At 36.6% G+C, this 12,500-nt stretch overlaps 1 protein-coding gene across 3 annotated transcripts in view; it reads left to right on the top strand.

Annotated features, from left to right (window-relative positions):
- Window positions 1–12,500, top strand: part of LOC113804025 (collagen alpha-1(XVIII) chain) — a 247,902-nt gene that overhangs the window by 225,478 nt on the left and 9,924 nt on the right. For all 3 annotated transcript variants that reach the window (XM_070124143.1, XM_070124145.1, XM_070124144.1), the window contains 8 exons: window positions 2,963–3,061; window positions 4,512–4,526; window positions 5,874–6,014; window positions 6,376–6,564; window positions 6,872–7,007; window positions 8,144–8,204; window positions 10,433–10,544; window positions 11,330–11,422. In XM_070124143.1, coding sequence (XP_069980244.1) covers window positions 2,963–3,061; window positions 4,512–4,526; window positions 5,874–6,014; window positions 6,376–6,564; window positions 6,872–7,007; window positions 8,144–8,204; window positions 10,433–10,544; window positions 11,330–11,422 — 846 coding nt within the window. The remainder of the gene's footprint in view (window positions 1–2,962; window positions 3,062–4,511; window positions 4,527–5,873; window positions 6,015–6,375; window positions 6,565–6,871; window positions 7,008–8,143; window positions 8,205–10,432; window positions 10,545–11,329; window positions 11,423–12,500) is intronic.

Below are 12,500 nucleotides of genomic sequence, written 5' to 3'. Positions count from 1 at the left end.
GGGACGTCTGGGCTTCGAGAGGGACGTCTGGGCTTCGAGAGGGACGTCTGGGCTTTAAGGGGGGCGTCTGGGCTTTGAGAGGGACGTCTGGTCTTTAAGGGGGACTTCTGGGCTTCGAGAGGGACGTCTGAGCTTCGAGAGGGACGTCTGGGCTTTGAAAGGGACGTCTGGGCTTCAAAAGGGACGTCTGGGCTTTGAAAGGGACGTCTGGGCTTCGAGAGGGACGTCTGGGCTTTGAGAGGGACGTCTGGGCTTTGAAAGGGACGTCTGGGCTTCAAGAGGGACGTCTGGGCTTTGAGAGGGACGTCTGGGCATTGAGAGGGACGTCTGGCAAGGGACACGTATGTATTTCTTTTTAAGTTCGTTTTTTTCGTAAGTTTAGTTTAATGATGATTAATGATGTATAGTTTAATGCTTGCTGGTTTTAAAAAGATATATTGGTGGTTTCTCATAATGGGACTGTAAGATTGCAGGATTAATTGGATAAAAAGTCGTGATTTCATGTCATTTTAATTTTATGGGGTTACTATTTTTCTTTTTACTAACTTCAATTAAGATCTCATGACTATAATCATTTATATATATCATAATCAATCTAAAATAGATGTAGTATACTGTTTATAAATATTGGTATATTGGTAAAACCTGTGATTTCCATGTTCAACCCTTCCCCCAAAAATCAAAATCCCACAGATCTATATTCCAGCCTTAATAACAGACAGAATTATTTCATTTTCCTGACGACCAACGGTATAAGTATGATTAATATACATATATATATAAATTTAAGGATTGAAGGACGCCAAAATACACTTCCTACTGACTGAAGTTGGACCGTTTTAACGTTAAACAAGCACCCAGATTTTAACGTTAAAGCTCTCAGATTTTAACGTCTCTTCCATAACGAACTGGCAGACCCGCTATATTCAACTTCTACAACTTCTACAACTTCTACAACTTCTCCGTGGCTCTGTTGTTGACGTCGCGACGGGGAGAGGTGCATGGGAATGTATAATTTTATAACTGTTAATTAAAAACTATTTAGATCGTCAACAACTGATGTTAAAACGAAAGCTTTGAATTCAACGAGACTTTTATTGGTATCATTCGTGTTATTGTCTTTAAATGTTAATTTTATGGTAATTTGTGGTAATTTATCTCGTTATGGTCATCTAACTCGCCACTATGCTAATGTAACGCGTTTTATGGCTAATTTAGGTCATTTTAACTTACATTTTAATGGCCATTATCATAATAAAACTATTTCCCAAGATCATTTAAACTCTAATAGATAAATCCACTTCTCCAACTTGTTATTAATGACCATTCAATTTACTTTTTTTTCGTTTTTCATTTTTTATCGTTTTTTGTATTCACGATCACCTCATTTATCAGATAAAAACATCTTCTCCTTAACAAATCGTACCTTTAATACCGAGAGACGAACGAATAGGATAAGAAGGACACTTGCTTAGACGACCAGCTACGTAGTGCGACTAACGAGGGGCTGAACGGAGGTCACGCAAACATCCCTTCTAAACATTTTTATTTTTCCTTCTTTGAGGACTGGATTCAACATATATATATATATATATATATATATATATATATATATATATATATATATATATATATATATATATAACGACAGAAGAACGAGACTCAAAGCAGTAAAGAAAACGAATAAGTAGATTAAAAAAAAACAAGATTAAATAGCTAAAAGAAAAAATAAGTTTTTAAAGATTTAAAGAGAGGAAAAATTAAGGAATACGTTCGTAGTTTTATTTTGAGTTCGGGTTTTTAATTATTTTTTTTCGATCCTTCAAAACAGAAAGAGTTAAATGCCCGTTTGGGTTACGTTCTTCTGACTCCTAATCAGGGGAAGCCTCTGGTGCTTTTTGACATTGCCTCCCACCTCCCTCTTCATCCTTTTACCTCTTCTCCCACCTCCTTTATCCTCTTCCCTCTTCTCCCACCTCCCTATTTATCCTTTTACCTCCTCTCCCACCTGCTTTATCCTCTTCCCTCTTCTCCCACCTCCCTTTTCATCCGTTTACTTCCTCTCCCATCTCCCTTATCCTCTCCCCTCTTCTCCCACCTCCCTTTTCATCTTTTTACTTCCTCTCCTACCTCCTTTATCCTCTCCTCTCTTCTCCTACCTTCTTTATTCTCTTCCCTCCTCTCCTACCTCTTTTATCCTCTCCCCTCATGTCCTACCTCTTTTATCCTTTCCTCTCTTCTGCCTCTTCCTCCTCCTCCTTCTCCCCCTTCTCTTTCCCTCCCCCTCCTCCTCCTCCTCCCACTCTCCCTCCCCTCCCCCTTCTCCTATCTTTTTTATCCTCTCCCTTCTTCTCCTACTCCTTATATCCCCTTCCTCTCTTCTACTTATCCATCTCTCCAATCCCAATATCTTTTCCTTCTACTCCTCATGTTCCTCCATTTACCCTTTTCTTCTTCTCTATATCTCTTCCCCTTTTCACTTTTACCCTTCCTTCTCCCCTCTTCTCCTCCACTTTTCTCCCTTTCCCCATCCTCACTCCTACTCTTCACCTTTACTTTCCCCCTGCTTCCTCTTCACACTCCTCCTCTCCCCCTCTTTCTCTCCAACTTCCTCACTTCTTCCTCCTCTTCCCCTTTCCACCCATTCTTCTCCTTTTCCACCTCTTCCTCTCCCCTCGCCCCTTCTCCTTTTCCCCCTCTACCCCTCTCCACCTTTTCTCGTTTTCCCACTCTCCCCCTCCTACTCTCCCCCTCTTCCCCCACTCCACCCTCCATCACTTCCCCTCCACTTCCCCCCCTCTCTTCTTTTCCCCCTCTCCACCTCTCCCCATCCTTCTTCCACTTCTCCCCCTCTCCCCTTCTCCTTCTCCCCTTCTCCCCCTCTCTCCCCCTCTAAACCCCAAAGCTTCGCAGCAGCTTGCGGTGGCCGGTGCGCAGGTCTGACACCCGTAACCTCTTGCAGGGTGAGAAGGGCGATCGTGGTAGGCGGGGCAAGAGAGGTCGACCTGGTCCCCAAGGGCCTCCAGGGGCAGTAGGGGACCTGGGTCTTCCTGGATGGCCGGTAAGTGAGAGTCCTTGGACCGGGGGGGACTTCCTGGAAGGGCCTCGACAGGGTCCTGTGGTCGGTTAGGGGTTGAAATTGCGAGAGTCCGATGGATCCTTGATATGGACGTGTATGAGCAGAAATAAAGGCGTATCTATCTATCTATCTATCTGATGTATATGTCTTTATCAATATCTCTATCTGGTTTATATAGCATTATCTATTTCTCTGATAGATGTGCCTTTAACTCTTCATCTATAATATATACTTTTATTTATCTCCTTGACAGATCTGCCTTTATTTCTCGATCTAATATATAAACCTTTATTTGTCTCTGATAGATATGCCTTTATCTCTCTGTCTGATAGATTGACAATATATAGCAATAGATATGCATTTATTTCTGTTCATAAGCATGTCCATATATCTATGAATATTCACCGGGTCGGGACCTCGAGCAGTTTTAACAAACCGACCACTAGAGTGTGTGTGAAAACAGGTGTAATTTGGGACGTAGTTTGTGTGGTAGTAGTGTAAATCTATCTCTGTGTATATTAGAAAGGTGTTCGGTAGTGTACACATGTGCGTTTTAAACGTGTAATTCGGGACAGGGTGGGTTTGTGTGGTTTGTTAAACATGTGGGTGCGTAGAGTGTGTGGACTGTAGTCTTTCCTCCTGTAGAAAATGTGTATGTTGTTAGAGATTCTGTCGGTGGTGACTCGGCCTGTAGATTGTTTAATAACACTTTCCTGTAAAAATAGTGTATTGGGCCATTTTCACGGATTTTATACTAGGAGTATTAAAAAGGCAGTTCACTTATACAATTGTTCTCTTCTTTGTGTTCTTTCAGGGAAATGATCATTTAAATACGACAAGGTTTTAATCATAATAACGAATACATGAATATCAAACTGGTTCATGAATATTATAATCATAAAGCATTTTCTGGTGATTAGTAAGGCTTTCCTAATTATGACAGCACTTAGCTATATCTATTCACGAGAGAGAAATCCAAGCTAGTTTTACGTATATATGACCAAATTCTTACATAATCCTGTATAGTTCTCAGCATTTCGTAAATTCACATCCAACAGTATAAATATACGTATCAGATAAATACAATATTGTATAAAATGCAGTAGAGTCTAACATGTTTCAATCACTATGATAGAGTTAGTATTACGTGTAGGACTTTTCTTCAAATTGGGTGTATTAGAGTGTTCAAATTGGGTGTATTAGAGTGATGTTAATCTTGTTTTTGTATAGCTGACTTGTCCACGTAATGTGTGTTTTGTGTATAACAGTGATGTACATTCATTTGCAAGTACGTTCATATCCACATTAACATTCTCATGATTAATACGTAATTTTTCGCTTTACTCACACGCAGTAGGGCTTTCATAACAAATAGATGACGTAGATAATGAGGTTTCTAAAAGTAAAAATACTTTCCTTTCGCTGCCTCCAGAACGTAACAGATATTGTAAGTAAAATGGCTTAAGGCTTATCAAATATCCTTCTAATTATGTATTATTTTTGTAAATATTTTCTTTCTATGTTCTGTCAAAGTCATATTCATGCATGCTCGTGTTTTTTTATTATTCCGTAGCTAATATTAGTATTTTGAGCAATAGATCTAGTTAATTATATTTTTCGTGATATTTTGTTGAACTTGTATATACGATAGAGATAACAAATATATATTTTCCCTATTTTAGACATCTGCTAATCCTTTGTTGCTACTTAACAGCTAACTTTATGACACCGTGTTGAGATAATGTTTATTCCATAGGCCTAATATGTGCTCATTTATTTATTTATCTTTATTGTGATTATTATTTCCTTTTTTGATAGATATTGGTATCAGGATAAAAATAGTGAGATGCATCATGTATAAATGGATGACTTAGATGGAGAAATACATAATTTTGATTATATTTTAATTTCCATAACGTTATTGTTATAATTATGTACATACTCTGCAATGCTACTTAAATGTACTCGATTTGTAAAGAACAAATACCATGATGTACATAATTTCTAATACAAATGAATTGATATGGGACGCTTGCAATCATCGTGACAATATACATAGATTATATTAGTGATTACAAAATAATAATAACTTTAATAATAACTGCAATGATGAGTCTAATCTATCGAATTAATAGATAAGAACAGAAGCACAAAATAACAGATTTAAGAATAATAGATTTAAAAGAGCACGGGAGTTACACATGATTTTATTGATAGGCATAATCATGTGATTTATGCATGGGAACTAAAATCTAATTTCCAATTATCTTGCATGAATAACAAAAAAAAAATATTAAACGGATGCTTATTCATATTAGAAATACACATTAGCATGAATCAAATACACTTAATCAACTTTATATACTAAGAACTGCACTCAGCACGAAACAGAAGGAGAGAAAAGCATGATTAATAATCTATGGATTTATATTTTCAAAAAAAATCACTCTGAGTCACTTATCAACTTGCAATAATAAGAAGCACGATAATTATGCAATGATACAGATTTATTCTTAAAAGAAGCATGGATGATATTTTTTTTATTCACATTATCAAATAGCATGATATCTATAATAAAAACAAACTCTTTTTTTATTTTAATCCGATACGGAATACCAAATAGCATGATAATCATTATAAAACAAACTCATTTTTTTATTTTAATCAAATTGGCATTCCCAAATAGCATGATAATTGTAATTAAAAAAAAATCGATAGCATGATACCACAAGAACCTTAATTTTTGAATCACGATCTGACACTGACGCCCTTCCCCGCCCACGCCCATCTCCAGGGCGCCGCTGGACGATCTGGCCCGCCCGGCCCGCCCGGACTGCCTGGTCTCGGCCAGAAGGGCGAGCGAGGTCAAGTGGGGCCACCGGGACCCCCTGGCCCGCCCGGCCCCCCCTCGGGTGGCCTCCTGAACAGCATCTTGGTGAGTCACGTGACGTTGTCTTTCTCTCTCTCTCTCTTTCGTTCGTTATCTCTCTCTCTCTCTCTCTCTCTCTCTATCTATCTATCTCTCTTTCTCCTTCTCTCTCTCTCTCTCTCTCTCTCTCCCTCTCTTTCTTTGAGAGGGGGGGTATTATTTTCATGTTTATTTCATTTTCATCGAATGAATATTTCTCATATAAATTATTTTGTCATATCTAACGAGTTTATATATAGAAAGGTCAATATAACCAGACATTTCAGGGCATAAAACGATCACATAAGAACACAAATCCATGACCTGCCCTCGCGCGACCCGACCTTTCACGTGACCCCGTCTGACCCCCCTCGTCCTCCTCCCACAGGGCACGAGCAGCTCCGACGTCTCAGAGACCGTCACGAGAGGGACCGGCGGGCTTCCCGGTCCCTCAGGTCCCCCCGGTCCCCCTGGTCCCCCGGGGCCCCCAGGACTCCCGGCCAGACCCACGGCAGACACGGACGGCGGCCAGATGTACGTGCCCGTGCCAGGACCCCCCGGCCCGCCTGGACCCCCGGTAGGGATGCTGCTGCTGCTGTTGTCGTTCTTTGGTTTCATTCTGTTTGTTTCCTGTTTTTTTTTTTCCTGGTGATTATTTTCAGTGTTAAGGGTGATTTACAGGAGGATTTTTATTCTATAGTATCAGTATTTTACTTATTTTTTCATATATATATATATATATATATATATATATATATATATATATATATATATATATATATATATATTACGGTTTCATATTTAGTGAGGCTTTGATCTGCCATGCACGCTACCATTCAAATAATAATCATGTGATTTTCTTCCCTCCCTCTCCCCATCCCCAGGGACCCCCGGGGCTGCCTGGCTACACCGTGGAGGGCCCTGAAGGTCCGCGTGGTCCCCCTGGGCCCCCTGGACACACCGTGCCTGGCCCACCCGGAGCCTCTGGCCCAAGAGGACCCCCGGGTTATGGCCAGAGAGGTACGTCAGAGGCTCGCAGTTTGGCGTTACTTTTTCCGTATTTTTTTTGCCTATTGATATCTTTTCAAACTTTTTGTAGCCAGGTTTTGTGCTCAATAGTCCTCTTTAAAGATACTGTGATGATGCCTGGTTTTTAATTAAAGTCGAGACCATGTTGGTTACTAATATGATAACGTAACTTCTTTTGTAGCCAGGTTTTGTGTTCTTTAGTCATGTTATACTCTAATGCTATGATGCCTGGTGTTTAATTAATGTCAAGGTCATATTAGATAATATGATACCTTAGCGTAACTGTTTTGTAGTTAGGTTTTGTTTTATGGAGTTTTGTTAGAATATACTGTAATTATCTCTGGTATTTAACATCTTGTAATATCTTTGAGTAACTTATGTCAAGGTTTTCATGAAACGTTTTTGTTCCTATAAGTATTGTAAACTTACTGAAGATAATTTTTTTTTTTTTATATTACTAACAAAGTGAAGTGTTTTGAGATGAGATTTTTAATTAAAACATTACTTTTATAGTGATAATGAATAGTGATATAGTGATAATGAATGTCATTTCTAGTCTAGTGTAAATGAACATATTCAGCATGGACTGTTAAAACTACCTTTTGGCAGTAATTAGTAAAATCATCTCAGACACTTCTATTCCTTTAGTCATAACAGAATGTTAATAGAAAACGAAGTAAAACCCCACGAAAGAGGTTAATGATAATGATATTCATGGAAATGATATAAACAACACAGACTTTGCTTCTTGCTAAACTAAAAGACTTAAGAACAGGGTTTGTGTTCTTGTTAAAGACTGAGAACGAGGTTTCTCTTCTCGCTAAAGAATAAGAACAGGTTCTTTTTTTTTTGCTAAAGATTAAGCTTAAGTGGGATTTTCGTAGCACTTGCTTAGAAAGGTATGAACGAGAGAAGAGAAACGATAATAATAATAATAATTCCACATTACACGATGGCTTTCTTTCACGCTACGATTACACCAATCCCCTCCGACTGGATTCACCTTACAATCGAAACGGGGGAATTAAATCCATCGTTTAATGCCCGGAATTAATCACCAGTTCTCTCTCTCTCTCTCTCTCACGCCCGGAGACCCTCTATAGCTTCTTGAATATCCTACTTAACAGGAGAAAGCTTGGGAGGCATCGAGGGCCTGCGCAGGATCACGGGAAACCTTGGTAACAGAGGTGGTGTACCGCAGGGTCCTCAGTTTTTTCTTGCGCCTTCTTTGTTTGGCCTTTGTTGATGTTTTTTTCTTTTTTCTTTTTTTGGTTATTTATCTCTGTTGTTTTGTTGATTTTTTTTCTCTCTTTTTTCTTTTTTTTTCTTTTGGTTATTCATTTTTATTGTTCTTTTTAGCTATTTATGGTTATTTATTGTTTTCTTAATTTGTTTATTTGTTTGCGCCTTATTCGTTTGGCCTTTGTTGATATTTCTCTTTTTTTCCTTTTTTTTTTTATTGCTCTGTTTAGTTATTTATGATTATTTATTGTTTTCTTGTTTTGGTTTTGTCATTCGTAGTTCTTTATTATTTTTTATTATTCTAGTTTTGTGATTCTTTGTTTTTCTTTATTCATTTTTATTTTTCTCTTTAGTTATTTAATGTTTTTTTTTATTATTCGTCTTGATTCATACGTATTTATTTTATTTTTATTCATTCATATACAGTTTTTGAATTTTGTTTATACGATTTTTCTTTATTTTTCTGTTTCTTTTTGGATTGTTGTTTCGCTTTTATTTCCATACGCTTTTGTAGATCGTAGTTGCGTTGGGGTGAGCTGGATCTTAATACGGAAATTTATTGGCTTTTTTTCATTGTTCATTTGTTCATTTACTTGTTCATCTTATTATCTTTATTATTGTTTTCTTGTTGCTTTGTTTACATTGTTCATTTTATTCATTTACTTATTTATCTTTATTATCTTTTGTTTTCCTTTTCATTCCTACTAAGTTATTTTATATTCCTTCTTTTTATTTACATTTATAATTAGTTTTGTTTCTTATTGTAATCTGCCAGAATTTATTTTATTTTTTAAAGATTTATTTATCTTTTTGCTTTTCGTCTTTGCTTTGCTTGGGTGAAGGAAATATGCTTGGCTGTTTTTGATTGAAGGAAACTCTTTTGTGCTTCTTAATGCATGGGACTTTTGATTAACACATCATAAGGTTCATTGAATTACCAAATATCATATATATATATATATATATATATATATATATATATATATATATATATATATATATATATATATATATATATATATATACACATATACATATATATACATATATATTTGTATATATATATATATATATATATATATATATATATATATATATATATATATATATATATATATATATATATGCATGAGTTTATTGATTCTTATGTTGTGTTTCCCTTTATCAACATGCTATTGATCAGATAACACTTATTATCAATGCTTTAACATTTAATATTAATGATATACTTAATGAATGCTATATCTTAAGTGAAAGAATAATCCTTGTTTTAATTCATTTTTATTTTAATCGAGACTTGGTGTGATTTTTAAAGATGATTTTATGTAATATGTGATGGTCGTGTACAGACATTATATATTCTCTCTATCTCTCTGTCTATTTCTCTCTCTCTCTCTTTCTCTCCCTCTCTCCCTCTGTCTACTTCTCTATCGATCTATCTGCTCTCTCTCTCTATCTATCTATCTATCTATCTATCTTTCTCTCTCTCTCTCTCTCTCTCTCTCTCTCTCTCTCTCTCTCTCTCTCTCTCTCTCTCTCTCTCACTCTCTCTCTCTCTCTCTCTCTCTCTCTCTCTCTCTCTCTCTCTCTCTCTCTCTCTCTCTCTCTCTCTCCATCTCCATCTCCATCTCCATCTCCATCTCCATCTCCATCTCCATCTCCATCTCTCTCCCTCCATCTCTCTCTCTCTCTCTCTCTCTCTCTCTCTCTCTCTCTCTCTCTCTCTCTCTCTCTCTCTCTCTCTCTCTCTCTCTCTCTCTCTCTCTCTCTACCCCCGTCTCCTTCCTCCGTCTTTTTTCTCTTTCCTTCCTCTTCCTCTTTCTCCAACTCTCCCATTCCATCTCTCATTCTCTTCCTCTCCCCCTCTCATTCTCTTCCTCTCTCTCTCCCTCTCCCTCTCTCTCTCCCTCTCCCTCTCTCATTCTCTTCTTCTCTCTCTCCCTCTCCCTCTTTCATTCTCTTAATCTCTCTCTCCCTCTCCCTATCTCATTCTCTTCCTCTCTCTCTCCCTCTCTATCTTTCCATCTCCCTCACACACCAACTATATACACCTCCACCATCAAAACAAATTCAAAATCCTTACGAAAAAAAGATAAATTTACATTCCTCCTCTCTCCTCCCCCCCCTCTCCCCCCTCCTCCGTCCTCCCTCCCCCTCTCCTCCCCCCCAACACGACCCCCAGGCCCACCCCGCCCCCCCCGACCCCCCGCCCGCGGGGACCCCTCCCCCTCCTCCTCCATCGTGCCCGGAGCTGTCACCTTCCCCGACAAGGCTTCGTTGCTGAAGGTAAATAAAAAAAAAGAAAAGAAATAAAGACAAATAAAAAAACAAATAATAATAAATTAATAAAAAAAGAAAAAAAATGTTTTGTGTTTTTAAAGGTATAGGTATTTGATAAATAAATAAGTAAGAAATAAGAATACAAATATGGGACTGATTGGTGTGCTTATGTTATCAATAATGTGGATGAATTGTGATTTTTATGTATAGGTATTTAATAAATAGATAAGAAATAAGAATAATAATGTGGGAGTGTTTGATGTGCTTATATTATTAATGGGATTGAATTGTGTTTTTTAAATGTATAGGTATTTAATAAATGAATGAATAAGAAATAAAAATGTGGGACAGTTTAGTGCCGGTACATTGTCAATAATGTGAATGAATTGTTTTTAAATGTATAGGTATTTAATAAATAAATAAACAGATAAGAAATATAAATGTGGGACTGTTTAGTGTGCTTATATCATCAATAATGGGATTCAATAATGGAATTGTGTTTTTTAAATGTATAGGTATTTAATAAATGAATAAATAAAAGATAATAATGTGGGATTATTTGGTGTGATTATATTATCAATAATGGGATTGAATTATGATTTTTAAACGTATAGGTATTTAGTAAATGAATAAATTAGAAATGAAAATAAGAATGTGGGAGTATTTGAAGTGCTTATATTATCATTAATGGGATTGGATTATGATTTTTAAATGTATAGATATTTAGTAAATGAATGAATTAAAGATAAACATGTGGGATTATTCGGTGTCAATTCCCCCGATGTCCCCAGATGAGCGAGATGTCACCCGTGGGAACCCTGGCCTTTGTCATAGACGAAGAGGCGCTCCTGGTCCGGGTGTCAGCTGGGTGGCAGTACGTGTCGGTAAGTGTGTCATTTCCCTTATTTTATTTTTTTTATTTTTTATTTATTTTATTTTTTTAGATAGTTTCCTCCCTTCAAATAGCTGGGTGGCAGTACGTGTCGGTAAGTGTGTCATTTCCCTTATTTTATTTTTTTTATTTTTTATTTATTTTATTTATTTTATTTTTTTAGATAGTTTCCTCCCTTCAAATAGTCTCTTCTCTACTGGAACTTCTCTATGTATCTTTCTTTTTTTCTTTCTCTGTCTTTTTTTTCTCTTTCTCTCTTTTTCTTTCTCTTTTTCTTTTTCTTTTTCTTTCTCTTTCTCTTTCTCTTTCTCTTTCACTTTCTCTTTCTCTTTCTCTTTCTCTTTCTCTTTCTCTTTCTCTTTTTCTCTCATTTTTCTCTCTTTATTTTCTTTCTCTTTCTCTTTATCTCTCACTTTCTCTTTCTTTTTTTTTTCTCTCACTATCTTTCTCGCTCTCTCTCTCTTTCTCTCTCTTTCTCTCTCTCTCTCTCTCTCTCTCTCTCTCTCTCTCTCTCTCTCTCTCTCTCTCTCTATCTCTCTCTCCCTCTCTCCCTCTCCCTCTCCCTCTCTCTCTCTCTCTTTCTTTCTTCCTTTCTTTTCCTTTTTTTGTTTTTCCTCTTCAAGTGGAAACAGGAGAAGAACAAACGAGAAGAAAAAGAAGTAAGAAAAAAATAGGGAGATAAAGAGAGATAGAAAAAAAGAAGAAAACAGAGAAAGAAATCGAAAGAAGAAGAAACGCAGGAAGAAGAAGAACAAAGAGATAAAAGATATAGATGGATAAAGGCCGATAATCAGAAATACCAGAGGATAAATGCGTAGATGATAAGAAAAGAAAATAACGACATAAGGAATTTAGATTAAATCAGATATGTATACAGAATTAATGAGGTTATTAACACAAACATAAATAGACAGGTAATTATTAATGAGATTATTAACACAAATAAAGAGAATTAATTAAAGTTGTGTGATGAGAGAATCGATTTACAGAAAAAATTACAAAATTATGGTATTTTTTTATGAAATATATCAGGGGTGGAAAACCTGGTCGATCACAAGAGGGTTTTAAGT

Source organism: Penaeus vannamei, chromosome 8, assembly GCF_042767895.1.
Source record: "Penaeus vannamei isolate JL-2024 chromosome 8, ASM4276789v1, whole genome shotgun sequence".
Taxonomy (NCBI): Eukaryota; Metazoa; Arthropoda; class Malacostraca; order Decapoda; family Penaeidae; genus Penaeus; species Penaeus vannamei.
Note: the sequence above shows the minus strand (reverse complement) of the source record. Positions and strands in the feature narration are given on the sequence as shown.